General features: G+C 36.8%; 1 protein-coding gene and 1 pseudogene across 1 annotated transcript; one reads left to right on the forward strand and one right to left on the reverse strand.

The window, feature by feature from the left end:
* Positions 1 to 8,402: 8,402 nt before the first annotated feature.
* LOC113352297 lies at positions 8,403 to 13,545 on the reverse strand (annotated as a pseudogene).
* A 5,463-nt stretch (positions 13,546 to 19,008) lies between these two features.
* LOC113352299 lies at positions 19,009 to 19,684 on the forward strand. The gene is made up of 2 exons (XM_026596135.1): positions 19,009 to 19,115; positions 19,203 to 19,684. Exons 1-2 carry the CDS (start codon positions 19,046 to 19,048, stop codon positions 19,682 to 19,684), a joined length of 552 nt encoding a protein of 183 aa, XP_026451920.1. The 5' UTR covers positions 19,009 to 19,045.
* Positions 19,685 to 25,467: the final 5,783 nt, after the last annotated feature.

Raw genomic sequence — 25,467 nt, forward strand, 5'->3', positions numbered from 1 at the left:
TGTTATTTCTTTTCCGCATTATATTTTATATAATTGAAATAATACAGGTTGTGCGTTCGTGATCATGAATTGTAAATCCAACCTTTGGTTGTTGATTGATATTGATTGATCCTTGGACATTGGTCTTTGGTACCGTCCAAGTTATTCCTTGTATTTGATAAAGACTCGCTATTATTTTAGCTTGAGTAAAAATCAAATCAAGAGAGAGATATTAACTCCTTGAGATACTTTTATCTAGATTGAGTCTGACTGTATAGTTGATTCTCTAGTAAAGTATTTAGGAGTTAGTCCATACATATTTCTAATCGAATTATTGGGTGGTGTTGTTAGACCCCCTCTTTTTTAATTGGTATCAGATCAGGCAAACACGTTAAAGACCTAATAAGTCTGTGTTTGTAGCGATCTGATTATGGACGAGTCTATCTCTAATAACGTACTAGTTCAGAAATTACCATATGATTCTAAAAGCTTGGATTCACCTGAGAGAACTGTCACATCTAAGTCAATATCTAAATATTTTCTTGATGTAAAAACTGTTGATTGGGAAACTTTTCTAGAAGAACAGTTGGATGAACTTTCTGATGAAGGTGATTCAGATATGATAGAGATGTTGATGAGGAAGTCTCAGAGTATGTTAAATTTTTGGATTCATGAAAAATGAAGAAGATTACAACTTCTCATGTCTCACCTCTTCTGATTCCTCTCTGTCGAGAAAACAAGAAATTGAGAAGATGTTACACAGGTGTTTATTTTTCGAATCGTTCTTGCGAATCGATCCTCAAGGATTCTGAGGAAAACCTACGTATGAAGTCACTTGAATGTGATAATATTTATCAAAAGTACTTTTTGTTGGAAGAGAAATTTGCAGAGTCTGAAGCAAGGTTTAAATCCCAGCAAACAAGTTTTGACGACAGAGAAAGCGCTCGAGAAAAACGCCTTGAGGCTGATTTAGATGTTGCTCTTGATAAAATCAAGATGTTGGAAGATGACTTGAAAAAGTTCAATACTAGTTCAAGAAAATTAACCACTATGCTAGGAGCAAGTAAAAATCACCGTGATACACGAGGATTGGGCTATAAGGGAATAAATGCTCTAAGTACTAGCAAAGAGGTAAAATTTGTCAAGGCTAGTGATTCTTCTCAACAAAAGGTTTCCACTGATGGAAAAAGTGAAATACCTTCTCCGGCAATTAAGGTTCAAAAGACCAAAGTATATCAACCTCCAAAACCAGCACACATGAATCCGGGTAAGAACATTCCTTATATTTGTCATTATTGTGGAAACAAAGGTCACCTGGAAAGGAGATGTCGTTTTCGTATAAGGAATGAAAAACTTCATGATATTCTTGTTTGGGTGTCAAAGGAAGTTGTTAAACCGGGATCATATGTTAAGGCTAACACTCTTGACATTACGGGTTGTAAACGTCCAACCTTTAGGCAAAGGAATCAGTGCTATGATAGACCTAGATTTGCCTGTAAAAGTCGTACGAATCCTTTTCATAATCGTAATGGTTATCAAAAGGATAATTTCGTAAAGACGGAGACAAGATCCGATGCTCCCAATTGGAGAAAGACTAACTTGCAAAAGAATAGTCAATCCAATTATCTTCCAAGAATTCTAGAAGAGAGTGATGGGAAGAAGGTTCCGACTGTTCCTAAACGCGCTCAGAAGTGGATACCGAAGAAAGACAATGATGTTTTGAGTGTGAAAAGGAATGATCTTCCAGAAAACTCCATGAATATGGAAAAGGAAGTATCCATGATGTTGGAACTTAACAAGTTTTTTGGAAAAATGGAATTGGATGTGAAAGGTTCTAAAAGTGATCTCTTTCATGATAATCCAAAGGTCACTTGTGGTGAGCAAGACTTTGTTCACCCCAACGCAACTTGATTGTGTTGGAAGTGCATCCTCACCAAGGAATGCTCTGCTTTGTATACGGTGAGGGAAGCACAAGAATTGGGGCACACAGATTATGTTCGGTAAGGCGGTAGAATTCGATTGGATTCATCTAAAAAGGTATGTCTATAAACTTGAGCAAGATTTGTACTTTTAGACTTATAATAATCTTGCTTATCATTCATTTCTACCTAACTTGATCTGTGTTTAAGGTTCTTAAATGTTTAGGTTTGAAAATAATAGTTCGGGATGTTTGGACTACATGGTACACATACCAAGTATGCATAACAGCATTCAAAATCAAAATCCAGGGGTTTAAGTTCGCAAACCCGTATGCATACTTGACGTCGATATTCGGTAAACTTGTTTTGGCTCTAACTTCTTCGTCCGAACTCGGATTTACCTCATTCTTTTTGCGTTCTCTTCCTTATTAAATTTACTTCAAAATGGAGATGATAATTGTTGGATTTGGATGAGTTAATATTGGTCTTTATCATGTCTCTTGTTTTTTAGTGTTTGCTCCGTTTCGTTGCACTTGTTCTATTCTCTTGGACTTGGGCACTGAGATTCTTGGAGAAATCCTATTCTAAGATATTTTGTGGCTGTTACAAGAGTGATGTTAGTGAATCACAAAGAAGGAAGTTCGATAATGGGTAGTAATTCACATTGCTATATATTCTTGAGTGTTCAGAATCATCTCATGTGAACTATGGTGCATAGTCGTCAATGACTTTGTATGTTCTTCTTTGTTAAGGAAATCTTTTTAGACGCTTTTGGTAACCACTCTTGGTATAAATCCGTGCGAAAAAGATTGATTCTACCTTGTAAGGGCAAAGATTGTTATTGCAATATTAATCTTTATGATTTTGTGATATTGCAATTGTTTATGGGATATGTATTGTTTGCGTCCGTGAACTTGAAGGTCCCATATGCTGTCAAAAGTAAAGTCATTCATAAATTGGTATTCGTATGGATGAAAGGACAAATGGACTTTTGACAAATACAAAAGTTATGCCTATGCAGTCATTTATTTGACGGAAAATAGGGTAAAATCTTTTGTGTGACAAGGATAAAGTCTATTGTGTCGTTATGCAAATAGTGATGGAAAAATAGAATATATCCTTGTATGTATTCCACAGTAATGATCATCACTGATCTATATCTTATGTATTACTGTGAGGCTCCGTAATGTGTCTTATGTCGAGCACGTTACAACTAAGTTGATTACTTTGTGATTAACTTTGTTGGTTGTTCCATAAGGTACTTTAAGTCGAGCATTTTTGAACTAAATTAATCATCTTGCTTGGTTATTTAGTTATTTGCTCCAAAAGTCTTCTTTTGTCGAGCAAAACAATTGACAATTAAATTGATTACTTCTGTGATTAGTTTGGTTGTGTTTTCCAATTAGATTAATTATATGTTCTCTTGTAATTATTCTAGTTGAGTTTTCATATATTCCACAAGTTCTTGTGCTGAGTATATGAACGGCTATACTAATCATGTTCTATTGGTTAATGTAGTCGTATATTTCGTAAGGTTTTCCTTATGGTGAGTATGTGAACGATTAAGTTAGTCATCTCCGTATGATTACCTTAGTCGTAGCTCTGTAAGTTTACTTATGTTGAGCACTTTCAATTAAATTGATCACTTTTGTGGTTTGATTTAGTTGCGTTTTCAATTGAATTAATCATGGGTTTACTTGTGATTAATTTGGTTGAGCTTTGGATATAGAAAAACATTCATATGGTTTTTGGTGTCCAATTAAAAAATATTTTTTTTCGAAATTAAGGTCGCTCTTGTTGTTCTTTCAGGAATGACATCTAATGGGGGAGAGTTCTTTTGAACTTGTTCTTAATGGTAATATTTTGCGGGGTGTGCGGCTGTGGAATTTTATAGGGGTTATCTTGTATCTTAAAACTCCTTGATGAATGCATTTAGCCCCGACTTTATGATTGCATCTAAATTAAGTTGGTATTTATTTTTCTTTTAGTCGATGAAATGTCTCTTGTGGAAATTTCATTATGATCCCGTTCTTGTACCTTTGCCAATTTTATTGACAAAAAGGGGGAGAAATAATGTAGTTCACACTACAAATACATATGATTTTCGGATCATTGTGTAAGGGGGAGTGGTTTCCATGATCGAGATGGAGTATTGACTAAGGGGGAGTGATACATATCACAGTAGTATTATTGTTAAAGTCGTGATACAATTGGACTTTGATATTACATAATAATACTATGACACTGTATAATAATGATCGAGAATCTCGATTTCTCTCATTGTTATAGCTACGGATCTTCAACAACGGTGATGCTAAACTTACAACCTTTGGGATCATTGGAGTACTTGGAAGGACGAAAATTTCAGGGAACGTTGAAGATTAGACTATGGAATAGGAGCCACTAAAGTTTATCTTTTTTTGTATTCCATATGTATTAATAGTTTTGTCACTAAAATTGACAAAGGGGGAGATTGTTAGAGCATAGCTCGGTCGACCTCGCATGCGTTGCTATCTCAAGCATGTTTGTCAATGTTAGTGATCAAAACTATAAGTCTTGACTTCTAGCCTACATAGCTAAGTCTCGGACTAGGATAGAAAAGTGTAGTTGAGCTCAAGGACTTCATGGCGATTCATCATACAATGACGAAGATCTATACAAGGAACCGTGGAATTCATCAACAAAAAGGTATGTGGAGACTTGAACTTATCTATCACTCAAAAGTCTATCTATTCTATCTCCTACGTCTTATGATACAAAAGTCGTATGCTATATAGACTAGATCATACACATTTGACATTTCGAGCTAAGCATTCATTGCTTATATTTTATCTCGAAATCGTGTGTTGGTAAAGCATTTCGCTTTGATCAAGTTTATCTTCACCTAGTGACGAAAGTCATGAAAAGTTTCAATCACCTTGAGAATTTCTCTGACGTGAATCGGTCTGTGAATAACGGCTACATAGTGTCCTCTGAGAATATCTCAATGATTGAAATGAGAGTTTAGATTACATAACCATGTATTCCTTGAACCGAAGTTTTCAAACTTTGTTGATCAAGAGAAATCGGGAGGATTGTGGAATTGGCTTGCCAAGTCCGTGAACCCAGTTCGCAGACTCAGTTCGCGAACTGTCGGAAGTTCTCGACCAAGAATTTCTGCTGGATTTTCCAAAACTCGTTTGTGTGCTAAGTCCGCGAACTCAGTCCACGAACTCAGTCCGCGAACCCGGTCCACGAACTGGCGGAAGTTTTCTTTTCGAGAATTTCTGCTGAGTTTGGAAAACTCAACCGATTAACTCAAGTCCGCGAACTTGTTTGTGAACTGAAGAGGTTATGATCTAAGGATGTGCACTGAACATGAAACATTAAATTACTAAGGAATGCTTTATGAAAACCGTGGCTATAATGTTCATGAGCCGATTCAATTGATTCGAATCATCTTTGTTTCAATTGTGTCTTGTGTAGTTACATAAGATCTCATAGCAATTGAACAACTCCTTAACTAGTTCGTTTGAGTCAATTGAACTAGTTATGGTGAAGAAGAACAAGGTTAATATGAAATGCTCATATGGTTAACCTTTTGGGTTACTATGTTGAACCAACATACACATACACGTTTGGGCATGGTTTTCAAAAACCCAGTAAACGTCTACCCAAGTGTGTGTGACAAGCTAAGTTTTCGATCTAAAGGTTGAGAAATATTAGCTTGAATCTAAATCAGGTTAGCGACTTAAAGACTTCATTGGGATTGTGAAGCCAGACCGTACTACTTTATCGTAGTTGTGTGATCTGATCTTGCATCTTCTATCGTACGAGTACAATCGATTGATTGGCTTGAGATCGTGAGAGTTCTTCGATAGGCAAGATAAAGAAGTCACAAACATCTTCGTCTCACTCTTTGTGATTCCTCGACAAACCGCCCGTGTAGTCAGGAAGGATTGTAGAGAGGTGATTGATTAATCTAGGTTGTTCTTCGGGAATATAAGACCGGATTATCAATTGGTTCATGTTCACTTTGATTTTATATCTTAAGACGGAATAAAACTAGAGTTTATCTGTGGGAGACAGATTTATCTTTTGATAGACTTTTCTGTGTGAGACAGATCTATTTATTATCAAGTCTGTGATTTTGTCTTGCAAAAACTCTTGGTTGTGGGTGAGATCAGCTACGGGAATCAAGTGTGTAGTATCCTGCTGGGATCAGAGGCGTAGGAGTACAACTGTACCTTGGATCGGTGGGAGATTTAGTACAACTGTACCTTGGATCAGAGCCATAGAAGACTGATTGAGGTTCAACTATAGTCCAGTCCGAAGTTAGTTTGCAGTAGGATAGTGTCTGTAGCGGCTTAATACAGTGTGTATTCAATCTGGACTAGGTCCCGAGGTTTTTCCGCATTTGCAGTTTCCTCGTTAACAAAATTTCTGGTGTCTGTGTTATTTCTTTTCCGCTATATTTTATATAATTGAAATAATACAGGTTGTGCGTTCATGATCATCAATTGGAAATCCAACCTTTGGTTGTTGATTGATCCTTGGACATTGGTCTTTGGTACTGTCCAAGTTATTCCTTGTATTTGATAAAGACTCGCTATTGTTTTTATCTTGAGTAAAAATCAAATCATGAGAGAGATATTAACTCCTTGAGATACTTTTATCTAGATTGAGTCTGACTGTCTAGTTGATTCTCTAGTAAAGTATTTCGGAGTTAGTCCATACAGATTGCTAATCGAATTATTGGGTGTTGTTGTTAGACCCCAGCTTTTTCAATTAGCATCAACTGCAACTCTCAGCATCACTATATTATAGTTCCAAACCTAGACACATTCGGCTCATACCATCTGCATCACCATTACATTATCACCAATACATTCAGTCTTATTACCATCTCCATCTCATTCCTTACAAAAACACCTACTGTACAACCCTGCCAACTTCATCATCTCACAGACAACACCAACACCTGTAACTTCCTAAACATGCATCTAAAGCTCCATATTCATACATATACAACAACTCAACTTGAGTATCAATATAAAGAATAATAGCTTCACTAAAATTACAGAGGAAAACAATTACCTCAAGACAATCCTCTTCAAGACCAATTCAACCCAGAATCATCTCCTCTGCTTCTACTCACCCAAAGTCCTCAAGAATAAACCCTAATACCTTGTGAGTTTGCTATCACATCAATTACTGCTACTGAATCTCTAGAGTAATCTTCTCTTACCCTAGAATTGGTCATCACCATGAGCTTCATCTATTGAAACTGAACTTCACTTGTAAATCCACCCCCATCCATTCAATTACTCAAAACCCATGTCTAATCGTCCTTCTAGATCATCAATTCCATCTCCCAATTATTCTCTGAATTTTGAACGAAACCCTAATTCTTCAATTCATCTCCAAAACATCTTCAGAACTTCGATTAAACATCCACCCACTCTGTTCTTCATCACCAACCACCCAAATCCTCATTTAGTTAATCAATTCCTTCATAACTAGAACTCCAATCGAAACCCTAACTTTTTGTTTCTCTTTGATCCATCATTTCTTCTTCATCTAAAGTTAAACCAACTTCAGCACCATATGATTACCAAACTCCTAAGCTTACTCGAACAAGATTCAAGATTAAATTATCTAATCTAAGATCGACAGAGAGACAGAGAGGAGAAACATAGGGAAAAGAATAAAGGAGAAGAAAGAAGAAGAAGGAAGAAGAAAATGTCTTTCTTCGGTTTGGTGGTTGAAGTTTATCCATCAAGATTTACTTAGGCACCCAATGCTCTGGCTAAGGGAAGCCCAAATCGGTCTGAAACAAAATTACTATTTTTCCCTTCATACTAATCTGATGAAATCTTCTTCGTCCGATAACCGATTGACACACTCGCATAGTCTATTGCGTGTTACTTTTCGAGACCTAACTAGTGATACTAGTTTCTTATCTATATCGTTGTCAGATTAATTTCTATTGAATAACGTTCGTGTTACTCTAATCGAGTCATTAATGGCTAAAACGTCTCTTGACTGGTCTAGTAGCGTTGACGAGCTTGAGGGTCCTTACAAACTAGTAGCGAGACTTGCCCATCCAAAAGATACCTTCTTTAGTGCGAAACAAAAACAACAGTCTCTGGATTCACTGTCGCACTTTCCGATTTTGACATTAATGCCAACACCATGTATGAAACCCATTTCAGCTTCTGTGTAGCTTTCAAGCTCCCTGTAAGCCTTAAGTCTTACAACATGTTTACACGAGAGTATTATGTGTACCCGTAAACCATGGTCAAAGAAAAAAGATTTATTTGTTGTTGATTACATACAAGAAGAAATAATAAGATCGATGGATTCAATTAATACAAGCTATAACAGCATCTATTAATCAGTTTTCATCAATCGTACTTGGTATTACATAAGATTTTTTCATTATCAATCTACTGATTCATCTCAAGAAATACTATAGGTTGCTGTAAGTCTTGAGCAGCTTAAAATGTGTAAATCTGCCTAAGCTCAAGGCATTTTTTCTTGTCCATATTGCCAAGGATTGAACTCAGTCGGTTGCACATCAACCTCATCGGGGCAAATGTTTAAGCTATTCACTCTCGATCGATGTTCATTATACTTGCCATTGTATTTGTAAAATCGTGTTTCGCCATGAGGTGTAGTTATTACTTCGTCAGTCAAGTCGAACCATTTTGGAGTAAACTTATCGCAATTGGCTTCTCTCCTCTTCCTTTCCTTTCTCTGTCTAACCTCTAGGCTGTTTTTTTCATGGCTGACTTTTGATGTATCTCCCTTCTCAAGTGCATATCTATCAGGACTTAAACGGGAATCTGATGCCAACATTTGACAAGGTGCAGTGTCGAAGCTATTTACCTTATATGTGAAGTATGTGAACTGATATTTATCCTTCACCGGAAGGTCAGAAACTCTTCAGATCTGCATATAAAAAACATCGTGAAAATAAATTCGAAAGCATCAAACAAATCCGCCATCAAACATGTGAACAAATTTGTAAATGATTAAGAAAAGTAACGTTTAATATTAAATCTGACCTCTTTTAGTTCACTTCCTGGGATCGCTTTTCCATCCTCATTGCATGGTTGATAACTCATACACTCTGTCCATTTTTAGTCATAAGTATTTTGGGTTTCTTGGCCGCGTTGTAAACATACTCATCTACTCCGAAGCCAGCACCACTACACATAAATTATTTCTTAAAAAATGTAGGAATGATAGACAATGAAAGTAAAGGAATACTCATTGAATTTGATGACAACATTTGATCTATTCTCGGCCCGAGGAGTTTAGGTTCAGAATTAGTATCAAATCCTACTTACATCATGTTTGTTTGCAACTGATTCGGATTGGATCTGAGTCAATGCCTGACTCGTCGAGTCAGATTTAATTTCAATCAGATTTGACTCGTTATCTGACTCAGACCCAACTCATGACTCGGATTCATTTGAGTCAGGTAACGAAATATCTCTGACTCATAGGACCAAGTCACTCACTCACATATTTTTGAGTCAGTTGAGTCAGATCTGCCTCAAATTACAAATGTATTGAGTCAGATTCAGATGAGTCCGGTGATTTCAGTCACACCTAGACAACTCATATCTAAAAAAGAAAAACAAACGTGTAATTTATTTCTTCTGGAAGGCCGCACTTTTATTTATAATCGAGTGAAAAATAAACCATACCTAAACCAGCCAGATGGTTAAAATTTTAGCACAACATAGTCCCCAGTGGTCAAGTTCACCATCTTTATCTCGCCGCTTAAGGAAATCCACAATCGACCACATATAAGATTGCATACTTTCGCCTGAGGAGGGGTACACTCTGGGACAACGTCATCTCTTTTAAAGGTAATACGCGTCCTAGATAACAATTGAAAGAACAATAACCTTTGTGGCAATTTTAACAACGAATTTATTTAATGTCTAATTTCTAATTCTAATGGATTATAAAACATCGTTAATATGAAAAGAAAAGAAAAGAAAAGAAAGAGAGGTAAAATTATATATCATAATTCAATTCCATCTTTGATTGTACAGAAAATGGATTCGAGGAACAATCAAGCAGATCATGTTTTACCTTGTTCCAAGATTGATGTCAAGTGAATTTCCTAACAGTTTGGTTATTAAAGTGTTTGTAGAGTCCAATATAAAATGTTCATTCTCAGCATGTACAACATCTGTTGAGGGACGGTAACTCACCTAAACAGGAGCCAAATAACAAAAAGCATTGGCCACGGATAGAGAGATTTAGAGTAATCTGACGAGAAACACAGCGAAGGGATATCATGATCATCAGAATCTCACCTGCCCTCCAATATAAGTAATGCCATCGTAATTGGCCTTTCATAAGTCTCGCCCAATATGGGATTTAATGACTTAAATGTCCGCCGCATGGCATAGAAGGAGGACATTGACCATGATGCTACAATCAATTAATGACCATGCATGAATTTTTAATACTGCGAGGTTGCAAATATAGTCATGGAGAGCTAGAACACGTATTGTTTGGGAGAGAACACAACTGAAAGAGGAGAACACGAACTTGAATAGAAGACGTTCTATTGATATAATTTGTGTGTACAATTGATCTTTACAAGATACATATATATATACTAACTCTTCCTTGAACTCCAAGATAGGATGAATTCCAAAACTAGAACAATTTCCTAAAATACAAAAGACTTCCAAACCTAGAATAGTTTCCTAAAAATACAAAAGACTTCCTTAACAAGATATAAGTGTGTTAGGAAACACACACGTATTGTATGCCTTAACACCCTCCCGCAAGCGTAACGGGTGATCTTGAACCGTTATCTTGAACCTTAATAGAGAAAACCGATCTTTAGACAAAGCTTTTGTAAAAATGTCGGCAATTTGATCCTTAGAAGATATAAACCGAACATCAAGAAGTTTCAAAGAAACCTGATGACGCAAAAAATGATAATCAATCTCAATGTGTTTCGTCCTTGCATGAAATATAGGATTAACAATAAGATATGTGGCACCAAGATTATCACACCATAGAACTGGAGGTGATTGAGTAGAAACATGAAGTTCGGATAGAAGTGATTGAATCCACATAATTTCAGCAGTAGCAATAGCAAGACCTCTATATTCTGGTTCAGTACTAAAACGTGACACGGTTTTCTGTTTACGAGCACTCCAAGATATAATATTACCACCCAAGAATACACAACAACCACTGGTTGAACGTCGATCTTCAAGAGAACCAGCCCAATCGGAATCAGTATATGCGCTAAAGGATAACTGTAGAGAAGAAGACGGCCGAGGAAGAATACCAAACGTAGATGTTTCTTTAAGATAACGAAGTATACGCTTTACTAAGCCCCATAGAAACTCAGTGGGTGCATGCATATATTGAAAAACCTTATTAACATCATATGCTAGATCCGGACGAGTAAAAGTCAAATATTGTAAAGCTCCAACAATACTACGATATTCAGTAGCATCAGTCAACAAGGTACTGTGATCAGAAGACATGTCCCCAGAAGTACTAAGTGGAGTGTGAATAGGCTTAACACCATCCATTTTCGCACGAATAAGGAGATCATGAACATACCTTTGTTGAGAGAGAAACAAACCAGAGGATGTACGAACTGCTTCAGTGCCAAGAAAGTAAGACAAGAAGCCAAGATCTTTGATTGTGAATTCTTGTTGTAGACGATCAATGATAGACTTAATACTTGTAGAGTTAGAACCTATAACAATAATATCATCCACATAGACTAGTAAATAGATAGTACCAAGAGAGCCGTTATAGAGAAATAAGGACGAGTCACACTTCGAAGTGACAAAACCAATTTGCAACAAAAAGGTACTAAGCCTGTGATACCATGCACGAGGAGCTTGTTTGAGACCATAAAGAGAACGATCCAACTTGCAGAAATGCGTAGGAAAACGAGAATCTACGTAGCCCGGTGGCTGTTTCATATACACCTCTTCTTGAAGTTCTCCATGTAAAAAGGCATTTTGCACATCAAGTTGATGAATTGGCCAATTGGAAGACAAATCCAATGTAAGAATAAGACAAATAGTATATGGTTTAACAACCGGACTAAATGTTTCAGAATAGTCAATACCCTCTTGCTGATTATAGCCTTTTGCAACTAATCGTGATTTTCGACGTGCAATGTACCATCTGGATTGCGTTTAATATGAAACACCCATTACATCCAATAACGTTCATAGAAGAATTATATGGTACTAACGACCACGTACCATTCCGAAGTAGCACATTAATCTCATCATCGGAAGACATACGCCACTGGGGATCTTTATGAGCCTGTGAAATACAAGTAGGTTCGAGAAGAGAATCACATACCAATGCATATTTGGAATTTGGTTTAAAAACACCATCTTTAGACCTTGTCACCATTGGATGAGTGTCAGAGACAGAAGACGGAGACTGCAGACGAAGAACTGGGGAAGAAAAATCAGTGGCGGCTGAATCAGACATAATAATGGGAACTGTCACCGGCTGTGACGGCTCAGAAACATTATGGCTGACAGCTGATGATTGGTTTTGTTGGCTAATTATTGGTGCTGGCGGCTGTTGCGGCTGAGGATCATCATTACTGTCGGCTAATGATTGACGATGTTGGCTAATGATTGCTGGAGGTGGATGATGATTGCTGACGGCGGAGAACTGCTGGCGATTAATGATTGCTGACGGTTGATGATTACTGATAGTTGATGATTGCTGGCGGCTAATGATTACTGACGGCTGATGATGACTGGTGGCTAATGATTGGTCTTGGGAAGAAGACGGCACGGAAGCAGTAGACAGAAGAGAAGGCAGAGAAAGATTTACGGGAGAAGAAAAGGGAGTAGAAAAAGGTACCTGTGAAGTCGTCGACGCCGGAGAAGGATATGCTCTGATACCAATCTAGAACACGTATTGTTTGGGAGAGAACACAACTATAAGAGGAGAACACGAACTTGAGTAGAAGACGTTCTATTGATATAACTTGTGTGTACAATTGATCTTTACAAGATACATATATATATATACTAACTCTTCCTTTAACTCCAAGATAGGATGAATTCCAAAATTAGAACAATTTCCTAAAATACAAAAGACTTCCAAACCTAGTATAGTTTCCTAAAAATACAAAAAACTTCCTTAACAAGATATACGTATGTTAGGCAACACACGTATTGTATGCCTTAACATGGAGAAAAGATGATCAAAAAGCAATTACAAGCGTACACCAATTGCATATAAGTATCCTCATGTCCATTTGCTTGATCCAACAAATAAGAGTACTCCATCGACTGCAAAGGAGAATTGAAAACTTTTAACTGATAGGAAATAGCATTATATATACCGGTGATCCGAATCGGCGTCACTATAGTATAATACGATGGTACCAGTAGTCTGAGTTCTAAACTCGCTAGCATTAAAATAAATTCCCAATTACAAAAAAAAAATAATTATATATATAACAATAATAATAGCTAGTTCTAATCAAAATAAATAAATAAAATAAAATAGCAATAACTAGCATTCACCTCTGCCACTATCCGAAGTTAGCTTCTTGGTTCTAGATAAGAGATTAGGAGAATCCCTAAATACATAATATCCATTCCAATGTACTTCTTCACCATATTCCATAAACGGTCTTGTTCCTGCAAAGAAAACAACAAAGAACTGAATAAGAATAAAGAATAAATAAAGAGACGAAAACATGATTAATATCCGCGAAGTAGGTGGAGTGATATTAGTTTTGATGTCTGTAATCTGATCTTTGATCATCTTGGAACCGTCCCGATTTTAAATCGACAAAATAATCGAATTTTATGAAGCAAAAAAAAAAAAAAAAAAGAGAAAGAAGATCGCCCAATTTATACCTCTGGCTACAATCTTCCTTTAGTACCTTCTACTGCTGCTTCCGTTGTGTCTCCTTCTGGACTTATAACTTCCACTCCTCCATGACTGCACAAAGAAAAAAAAAGTTGAACTATTGTAACAAGAACTAATGAAACATCCTCTCACGAACTAAGAGAAACGGTAAAAAAGCCATCGGCATTAATTCTACTTGATAGTCTTTCTTTCCTGTTAATGGATTTGTTCATTGGGAGCTTTCCAATATTCCACAAGCCAGACTTGATTGAGAAAAACAATCCACTACCATTACCTCTCTTTTGAGGTCATACTATGAAACAAGCTCTTTTGAGATTAAACAAATTCCAAAAAGATTTAGAAGATATAGTCTTGTTCGATTAAGTTGACAATTAGCAAGTACTGACTATACTTAAAAAAAAAAAAAAAAAAAATCTAGAACCATTTTCTTTAGGCAGTTTAGGAGAGTTGGACGTGCACTGCACTTTAAGGGAATATGAGCAATTGCACTTGTCTTTAGCTGGGTAGAACGAGGCTAATATTTTATTTTCTGAGATGTCATGTCATATGCGTTCCATCGAAAAAAGAACAGTTGAATATGTATTTTCCAAGTGACATGAATTTCCAGCATGGGGCATTGGGGAATTTATCTGTTCCTCTCTTCAGTCTTTTTTGGCCAGTGGTTGTGTTAAGAGAGTTGGTGTGCGGTGCCATTAATTTGGGAGATATATACGTTATCTGCTTAAGTTGTTCATCGGATTTTACAGCATGATCAAAATTCAATGTGTGTTGTGTAACTCTCGATTCAGAACTGTAAGCCCAAACTGTTTACTAGCAGAACAAATGAAAAATAGAAACGAGAAAGAGAGACGGGAGAATATGGGAGATGGACTCCCTGGTCATTAAGCTCCTGTTCTTAAAGTTGTGCACCCACGTTACATAGGGTGGTCGGCTATTTATAGCCTAACCTGTATAGGTGCTGGTCTGACCTTTTCTGGGTATTGATCCGACAGCCAGGATCTACTAAGATTTGTTTGTCCTCTATATTGATTTTGGCTGCCTATTGGCGTCAATTTCGAAACTATTGAAATCCGATGATTAGTTTTATATTGATTTTGTGTGCTCAAGGTATTGTTGGTAGGGTTGAACATGGTTTCGGTTTTTCGCTGGAATCGGAGCGAACCAGACCAATTAGGAAGAAACCAAACCGAACCATTTACTAATGGATTGGTTATGGTGTAGAAAGTGGAAAACCGATAGTGTTGGTTTTGGTTTAGTTTGACCTCTAAAACCGAACCAAAAACCATTGGAAAACCGATTAATTTTTAAACTTAGTTTCTACCTTGATTAACAAGTATTAGATTCTACCCATTGATTTAGAGGATAAATAGAAACCCTAAATCTAATATTTCAGTATGATATTCTCCCTCTTTCTCCTTCTCTCAGTCGCCTCCCTTCTCCACCCCTAAGTACAGCAGTCACTGCTGCTACTCGACTTTCTTCTTCCCTTCTTCATTCTTTTTTGTTTATCACTAACTAAATTAAGATATATTATATATCTTCTTTTGATCTCTAGATTTAGAGTAAGCTTTAACTATTCTTGATATTTATTTATTTATTTTTTTTGTCTGTAAATTTGTGTAAACCAATACTATCGGCAGCTACGATTTTTTTATCTGTAAATTTGTGTATCTATTTTTTTGTTTGAGTCGTTTGACATAACTATTGGTTAACCAAAAACCACTGGGACAAACCGAAACCGGCTGGAATCATTTAGAAACCGAACCAATGGTTAATGGATTGGTTTGGTTTAGATTTTTAGAAACCGATAGTATTGATTTCAGTTTTGGTTTGGCTAGAAACCGAACCAAAACCGACCATGAACAGCCTAAATTGTTGGTGGTTTGCTAGAGATCGAGTGTAGCGCCCCAGTATTAGACTACTAACTAATCCAAGAATGAGGCATCAAGGATCTATAACAATTAATTAAATATTCAATCTAGTTCTCTTCAATCCAATCACTGAAGTGGAATGTGTTCAGGCGCTCAAAGGGTTAGGTTAGAACAAAGCCTCGGCACAGACCATTTCCAAGTCATGGTCATTCGCAAGTGTTGGTATTTCATGCGCAACGACATCATGAAGGTGGTCAGAGATTTCAATAACCGGGGAACGTTGAATCGGAGACTTAAGACTACTTTTCTCTCTCTCATCCCCAAGAAATAAATCGTAGAAGATCCCAAGGACTTCCGCCCTATAGGCCTCATGAGCGGCGTCTACAAGATGATTTCTAAAGTGTTAGCAGAAAGATTAAAATCTGCTCTTCCATGCATCATTTCAGATTAGCAATCTTCTTTCATGAAACATAGATAAAATCTGGAATGTGCTCTTTTGGCAAACGAATGCATTGACTCTCGAATCAAGAGTGGTATATCAGGGGTGATATGCAAGATAGATTTTGAGAAGGCTTTTGACCACGTCTCTTGGGATTTCGTTGACGATTTGCTGACTAAAATGGGTTTCAGAGAATTGTGGAGAAAGTGGATCCAAGTTTGTATCTCAGATACTCCTATCTCAGTGTTAATCAACGGCTCGGCTCACACAAAGTTCACCACTGGCAAGGGATTGACACAAGGTGACCCTGTCTCACCCTTTCTTTTTATTATTGTTGCTGAAGCCTTGCATCTGTTGCTGCAAACCGGGAAAGAACTGGATCATATAGGTGGTTTTGCGATGAGTCAAAATGGGATCGTGATTACTCATCTTCAGTTTGCCGAAGACACGTTAGTTTTTCTCGACGATTCTACGGATCAAATGAACTATCTGAGATATTATCTCCTCGGTTTTGAGATGTTATCCGACGTTCATATAAAATTCGCCAAATGCAGCATCTTTGGGGTGGCAGGAGCTTCTAATCTGGACACTATGGCTTCAAGTCGGAAAATCTTCCCACTTCTTATTTGGGTCTTCCTCTTGGTGATACTTCAATGGGAGCCAAGAATTGGGATTTGATTATCGAAAGATGTAAGAATAGACTTTGTTCCTGGAAACGTTATTGCCTCAACAAAGCAGGTAAGTTAACTCTAATTAAGAGTGTCTTGTCTAGTATTCCAATTTATATGCTCTCCCTCTTTATAGCCCCTCCCAAGGTTATTAAAGCAATTGAACAAGTTATCAGGGATTTTTTATGGGATTCTTCGGATACTAAGAAAGGTTATCACTATGTGGATTGGAAGAATTGTCGTAAACCTATGAAAGATGGAGGACTGGGTATCAAATCAGTCAAGAGTATGAACAAAGCTCTTATTTCAAAGTGGTGGTGGCGCTTTAACAAAGAAAAAAATGCCTTGTGGCGGAATGGTATAGTTTCTAAATATAACTCAACTCTTTCGGATAGAGAGACTAAAAATCCAAAATCAGGAAACGAGTGTGGAGTTTGGAAGAATATCTTTGCTCATTTGAAGACATTCAAACAGTGTTCAAGGTTTCGTTTAGGAGATGGGGCTACTATCAGATTCTGGGAAGATACTTGGCTCGGCGACCAACCATTGAATTCGGCTTTTCCTCACATCTATTCTATCACCTATACTAAGAAATGGACGGTGCAAAAATGTGTCGAATCATTACTTAATGGTGGATCGTGGAACTTTGGTCTTGACAGAAGGATCTCTCAAACCCAAATACAGGAAGTTTCTGCTCTTATTGTCTTATTTGAAAACTTATCAGTCGGTTCCGAACAAGACACTCTCGTTTGGTCAGTCGACAAAAGCGTCCTGTTCACAGTGTAATTATCTTATTCCTGGTTCGAAAAAGAGCACCAAATGGACCCTACTAATGTAAGTATTTGGTCGAGAGCTTGGCCTCATAAGATAGGTTTCTTTCTCTGGTAGGTTTATCATAAAAAGCTAGCCACCATGGACGTTCTCTATCGAAAAGCTAAGCTTCTAATCAATGGTTGCCTCTTGTGCTGTCAAGAGGGAGAATCCACCTCCCATCTTCTTTTCCACTGCACTTTTGCGAGGGACATCTGGTTGCATTTTCTGTCTTTTGTGAAGCTTGAATGGGTTATGCCCAACTGTATTGACACGATTATCAAAAGTTGGCGAGTGAAGAATCTACATTCTGTAGCTAGATGGCTATGGAAAGTGCTACCTGCAGCTATTACATGGACCATTTGGAATGTCAGAAACGACATCATTTTTAATAACGAGACAACGACCTTCACTAAAACCATAGAATTGTAAAGACACAGGCTTTCTACTGGTGCAAGAACCTGGATTCCGTAAAGGGCATCGGGCTAGACTATATTATGGCTAATTGGGGTAGGCTTTTCTTAACATAGGATCTGTTTGTTTTTTGGTTTGAAGTCTGGGTTGTTTTTGCTTTTCCTGTTGTTTTGTTGTAACTTTTATCTTTCTCTTGGGCATGACTTGGTTGTGTCTGTACTACCTCCCTTCTTTGGGTCTCTTTGTTCCTCTGTTCCTTGCTTGCTTTTGTAAGCTTCTTCAATAATATTCTGATTTTTGCCGAGTAAAAAAAAAACTATGATATTTCGTAAATGAGAATCTCTCAAATAATATGAAAATATTAATGTGTTATTTTACAAATTAACAAAACAATACATATATGAAGTGGTAATATCACTTGTTAAACAGCATCACCAGTCCATCAAGACATGCTTCAAAAAAAAAAAGAAAAAAAGATCATCAAGACACAAGAATCCACCATATACAGTCAAATGAGAACACATTAACGTCAATCAATACACTCACATCATCGACCAAGAGATGTGGTAAGTTCCTTGACTTCAATTTGATTTTTTTTTCCAAACATCACAGTAGAAAACATGATGCGTATTGGGTTGCAATTGCAAAAACAGATATATATATAATGGATTTCTAAAACAGAGAGGAACTGGACTTGAATTCCTTAGATATTTCCACATTAAATTGATCTATTCTATAATTTACAAGGACCGCGGTCCAACTATTGAATGTGAACGAGTGGGTAGCATGTTAAAGACGCGTTTTGGTGACAGTAATGAAATCTTGATGTACTGGAGCATAAAATCTAATGCGGACATCATTACCACTAATACAAATTGAGATTAGTTTAATAAAATACATAAATATTGATTAATTTTATCAGATACTCAACGGGAGATTAAGAATGCTTGGCTATAAATTGAATGCTGCGTTAGTCCTTTAAAGTATACGATCAAGTCAATTAAAGATAACTCAGTTTCAAGTCGATCCTGCAAGAGTGCAAGAACCATGGCTAGTACATCAATCACTACTTTGTACACTGGTTTCTTCTTCGTTTTACTGGTGATATTCGTTACAGGTAAGCAGTCACGCAATTCCTTTAACTTTCACTTAATTTGTTTTCTTTTGGCCTTTGCTAACACGTATGTATACACACTACGTGCAGAAATGGCATTTGGCCACCAAAAGCTCGAACCTGAGTCAATCCCGCTAAACAAAGGGAAATTACAGATCAAGGGGGACGGGAAGGAGAGGTTGAAGGCAAATGAACAAGTCAATGCAGTCGACAACAACGTAAAAGAGGATAGAAAAGGGAAGATGAAGGTAAACCCAGCAAATGTTGGATTACGTGGGAGGACAACCGGGTCTAATAACATAGGTCATGGGCTTGTAAAGCAGCGTAATTCACTCCGGGGAAGTGGAAGCTTGAAGCGTACGACCGGGAGAATAAGGGGAAAGCAGGAGGTGAATGTGGGCAATGGTCTAGCAACAGCAAAAGTGAATTTGCGGCCAAGATGGAATTTAAAGAAGGGAAACTTAAAGGTAACAGGGGGAGGCTTGGTGGGGGTTGGAAGAGGGCGTGCAGGAAAGAAAGTGGGCGCCAAAAAAGGGCTGAACTTGCAAAGGAAGAAAACACATACTACATAGGGGAAGGGTGAAGCAACAACAAATCACCCACCACCCATGAATTTTTGGTTTTTAATGCGATGAAATTACATTTTTTTCTTTTATTTGCTGCCATGTAAATTTTGGATTTGCTTTTTCATTTTTTTGTGATTGCTATTGAATTTATTGAATAAAAATTTATTGTTTGCCATCATTTTGGAAATTGGTTGTGTAGAATAATAAACCTCAGGTATTCCATTAATTAACTCCAGTTTATGTTTCACATAATGGTGGACCATGATCGTTTTCGATGTCGTCGCTTTAAATCTAAAATTTATTTTTCTTCAGATGAAGAATTTTCACCTGTCATGATGCAGGAAATTAAAATGCGATCACGAGCCAAAAATCACTCAATTCCGATGTGAGATGAAGGAAATATCGAAGAAACAAAATCGAAGACCAAGCCCAAGCCCAAGTAGTGGGGAGGGATATTTGGGCGGCATCTTTAAGAGGGTCGAAAAATTCAGATTTAAAAGCTTGGCTCGCTGCCAGCTCAACTCGGCTTGGCTTGGCTCGGCTCAGACAACTCAGCTCGGGGTGGAAATATTTTAAGGAGATTCTAGTAGGGTGGAAACATCCATCGGCTTGGCTTGGGTTTATTGCACTAATTCGGCTATACCCGACGGTTTGGCTTAATCAACGTGGCTTGGATCAAGAGAGCGACTCGGCTTCTTGCATGCGGCTCGGCTTCGCTAAACGACGTGGATATTCTGTTGGACGGCTTGATCTTCCGGCTTAGGCTATCGACCAGATTTTTTTTTTTGCTTTTTAAAAAGTTTGGTTGCTGCCGGACAATGAGCCCTCTTTTGCTGATTTCTTTTTTTATATTTGAAGTTTTTTTGTCATGGTTTGTGTACAAACTCTTTCACAACGGTTTTTCTTCTTCGAACTTTTCAGCAACGATTTTCTGTCAGTGTCTTTTTTATCAAGCTTTTGCAATAGTTTCTGGGGACCGTTCTTTTTTCTCCTGGTTTTTTTCGTAACTTTGAGGCGATTGTAACTTTAGCGCGGATTTCAAGCAAGCATCAGTCCTAACAAACTTTTTGGTAGTGTTTTTTGATATATAAACTGTGAACTCGAATATGTTGCCTACGCATCATCTTGGAAGCAATTTCTTTGAATTTTGGACATGAACATGCTGCGGATTGAACATCCTGACAATAATTTAACGATCTTTGCAGTGATATAGTTTTAGCGAGCTTCGATCTGTGGTGATCTCCGCGAGTGCATCCAAGATCTTTTTTCACGAATAAAATTCCAAAATTTTGTTAACTATTCTCATATGGGAAAACACGCTTCTCTTCCTCGTTTCCCCTTAAGTCAGCGTCAATGTTTGTACCCAAAATTACTTTCAGGCACATAACACGATTGATTTGATGATGATGATGTAAAATAGGGTTAATAACACGAAATAACCATAAATAAGAGAGACACAAATTTAACGCGGTTCTGCGAGTTTTGCCTACATCCACGGATGAATCCCCGTAAGGAGAGATCTTTTATTTATGTATTTGGTACAATTGATTTGGTCCCTTTTATGGTTTGCTGATGTATTTCTATGTATTTTCATATCTCTAGCCCCCCTTTTAGGGTTGAGATGCCCCCTCTATTTATACAGTTGCAATTGTGGGTTAAACCCTAATTTCGAAACAAACTTCATATGCAATTAACCTGGCCAGAAAGACATCTGGAATGTTCCAGAACTTTCTCCTCAATGGCTTGGTCAACAAGCAATCCAGAAACCTCTAAAACTTTCCTGGAGGATTTTGGTGTTGGATCTGGAAATGGACCAAATTGTCATGGACCAGCGGATTTGACTGGTTGACTTGAGTTTGACCGGCGGGTTGATTTTGGTAGGCATGCATTGATTTCTTGATGTTGGCCGCATGTTGACTACGGTAGTCGAGCTTTGACCGACAGGACTGGCTTGACTGGTTGACAGGCATAACGGGATGGCAGACTCGTTGGAAACATGGATGGAAAACTGAATTGTAGATTGAATGACAACATGAATGACAACATGGATGGCAATCTAGATGGCGAACTTGAATGACAGTTGAATGGTGGTCCAAACAACATTCTGCCATAATATATGGTAATTTTATCATGGTACAAACACCTCCAATTCATATGGTTACCAAATCAATATTATTTTAATTTTGAGATGCGAAAAAAATGCTATTTGTACTAACTAAGATTTGCACCAAATGGTTGGTCTATCATTTTGAAGCGGAAATGGATAAACACACCAATAGCGTTTAATTAGTCCAAGAAATTTTAGAATATGCGTGTTTTTTCCTTCTTCTTAGGTTAGATTAGAATATGATGAAACTAAAAACATTCATTTCACTTAAGCAGGTTTACTGCCCATAATCACTTCACCGCACACGTCAACACTTATAATAATTGAATTCTTTTTTCATAGTATAATAAAGATAAACATATCTTTGACGAGTTCGAAAAATACCTTAAAAGAAGAGTGTCTTTAACATGGTCATAAAGAGAATTAAATTGTGTCATACGAGGTATTCTAAACTGGGTACAAATTTGTGCACCCTTCTACTAAAATCAGAGTGCACATTTTATCCCTTTTTACTGGTGGAAAATCTTTAGGAAACCACCTTTTTCTTCTACCACACTTTCCTTTTACTTATTTATTAATCTCATTTATTTTATCTCGACATATCACATCATTTATTAATCAAGTCATGTCTCAAAGGGTTATTCAAAGTAGAACCCAATTCTCAATACAGAATGCAAACACTGTCAGGACCTTGGTATGCCAAGTTAGTTGTCAAATTTAGATGACAAAACACATTCTTGATTTAGTTTACTAATTAAAGTCGGTTTCAGACTAGATTAGGTTTAAGAAGTAGAGTATTAAATCAAATCTATTCTTGAAGAATAGATATTTAAGAATATATGAAGAGATATTGGATAACTCATTAAAGGTTAGTTACAAACTCTTGATTCTCGTGTTTACTCTACCTCTCTATCTATCGAAACAAGTGCTCACCATATGGAATAATTCATATGAAGGTAAACATATTGCATATATACACTCAAGGATATTTGATCCCATGACTTTTGTAAGATTGACCTTTATCACTAGAAAGGTCCTCATGTAGTAGTAAATGAGAATACGAATGCAACGAGCAAAAAGTCAGTCAATTCTGAGTTATCACGAAGAAGTTATGAGTGATTTTTTGAAGAAACACTTATAAGTGTGGCTAAGGTTGATTTCGTGAATATGAAATTGTACACGAACTTCTGGCAACAGTTCGCGAACTTAAACCGTGAATATGTGACTAAAATCCTATTTTGGTCAAGTATTTGGGTGTTTCCTAACCTAGATAAGGTATCTTTGATTTCAAGCAATCTAGTCTTAATCATTACCTATAAATAACGGTTTCATGTAACCACACAACCTATGTGTTCGGTTGCATAAGGTTGTTCTGCATATTTTTGTTCTTCACGAACAACAGTGAGGTTTCAAAAGACTTTACTTGGGGATCGTAAAGCACATGAAAGCTATCTTATGTGATAGTTATGGAACCTGTTCCTAGGTGTTTTTCATAAATCCTAGATTTTATAGAGCAAGATAACCCTAGTCTTTTATAGGTGATCTTATAAGGAAAAATCAATTAAGGTTACGGCTCTATAACCTAATTGTTGAAGAGTATCTTCTGAGGAGAATTGGTGTTCTACCAGAAGATTTTCAAGAGTATCTTCTAAAGAGAATTGGTGTTCTTCTAGAAGATTTAATAGAAGAATTATTAAAAATAGTTGGCGTTCTGCTAGGAGTCCTACAGGTGCGCGAATACAACTGCAGCAGGTATTACATCTAGTCCGAATAGGTAGTAGGTAATTGATGTAAAAACTTATGATCCGTGTGTGTTCAATATGGACTAGGTCCCGGGGTTTTTCTACAAGATTGTATTTTTCCTCGTTAACAAAATCCCCGATGTCTGTGTTATTTCTTTTCCGCATTATATTGTTTTATCTTTATAAATGAAATATCACAGGTTGTACGTATTTAAACCTAGATAGTATTAACTTAATTGTATGGAATCTACAAGACTATTTCTTTTTGAATTCATATCTTGAAATATAGATTACAAGACTTGGTCTTGTTGGAATTAGGTTTGTGAACAAGATAACCAAACACGAACAAATCGTTAGAAAGAAACACTATGAAAATGTAGATAAAATCGCTCAAATAGCGAAGATAAAAATCGCTCTAATAGCGAAGAAATTATTTAAATCAATGGAGTAAATCCGAAATCAGAAAACAAAATATGTCTATTATTACTAAAAATAATAAATCTTTGCTCAGATCTAACTCCTAAGAGTGTCCACAATGAATGAGTAAAAGATGGACCAAAACTAAATTTGGTTGAAAAACCAATCGCAATTGAATTGAGAAAAACTAAATATGGTGGTTTTTTTTTAGGGTTCTGGAATAAATTTTGTTAGAAATCCGGAAAAAAACTATATTTGGTCGAGCGGAGATTAAAAATACGTCTGACACCAGGCGTAAGTATAATAACCGTTTGAAGATGAGGCATAAATTTAAAATCCATCTAGTACATGCGTACGTTTAATCTCCACCCACCATCAAGCGAGAGTATAACCTCCGCCCCATGTGGGGTGAACATATTATTAACGTTTGTGTGGAGGAACTAAACATATACAACAAATGACGCAAACTTTTAATCTATGTCCGTCTTACGGGAAGTCACCATAGAAGTCGTTTGATATAGGGCGTAATTATTATGTTTGTCTGGTACCAGAAGTGGGTATTATCTACGTCCTATTCAGGCTATACAATACGTTCACCTTCCAGTGAGACGGAGACTATATGTTCACTCAGTTTCAGCCGTACATTAAACCTGCGCTTGACTATAATTTGCTCCACACCCGTTGCGTTTGAACACCCCCAAACCCAATTTTTCTTAGTTTTTAATTTGGTTTTGATTTTTAGTTTTCTTGTATGATTGTGGACTCTCTAAAATACTAGATTTGGGTAAACAAATAAGAAGTCGATGGGTTTTTCGTCTTTCTAGATTTTGATAAGGGGAGAGAGAGAAATACATAATCGACATATTTCCAAACTCAGTAATAATGTGAGATGATATCCCAAAAATTTAATTCCCTTTGCCTCCTTAGTTTTTTTTTTTTTTAAGTTTGACCAAGTTGATTGATAAGAGAGAACGATTCGAAAGAAGAGCGGGAAAATTCAAACAAACAAACCTATATCATTTCATATTTTTGTACGAACCATGTCTTTCAATATAATGGATTTACTGGTTGTTTCTTTTTTTTGTGGCTCGTCTGGATCAGACATTTTTGGATCTTATTACATATAAATCTAACTCATTACATTATATCTCTCTCAAAAGCTATTAATTAATTAAATAGTAGAGTTATAGAAAACTTTTGAATCCAGTCAGATATGTGCCCAACGAATTAGGTACAAAATGATACATGATGCAAATAATTTCGAGTCAGATGTATATGAGCCGAGTCATATCTCAAGGCATCAGAAAATGAAAAAACGAACGATCTAACATATGACTTGGGCCGACTAAGATTTAGATCTATAGTAAGACCAAATAAACTGTTAGAGCATTGCTCGGTCGAACTCACAAGTGTTGCTATCTCAAGCTTGTTCTCAAACTGTATCTTTATTTCTAGTTTACATTTAGTCAAGTCTCGGATTAGGATATAAGTGAGTAGTTGAGTACCAGACATCAATGTGTTCT

The sequence above is a fragment of the Papaver somniferum genome, chromosome 2 (assembly GCF_003573695.1).
Source record: "Papaver somniferum cultivar HN1 chromosome 2, ASM357369v1, whole genome shotgun sequence".
NCBI classification, from domain to species: Eukaryota; Viridiplantae; Streptophyta; class Magnoliopsida; order Ranunculales; family Papaveraceae; genus Papaver; species Papaver somniferum.

Bases quoted from the DNA above. Each gene is read 5' to 3' on its own strand.
- LOC113352299 (XM_026596135.1), top strand. From the start codon at position 19,046: ATGGCTAGTACATCAATCACTACTTTGTACACTGGTTTCTTCTTCGTT. The intron at 19,116-19,202 runs GTAAGCAGTCAC...CACTACGTGCAG, and splicing joins ACTGGTGATATTCGTTACAG to AAATGGCATTTGGCCACCAA.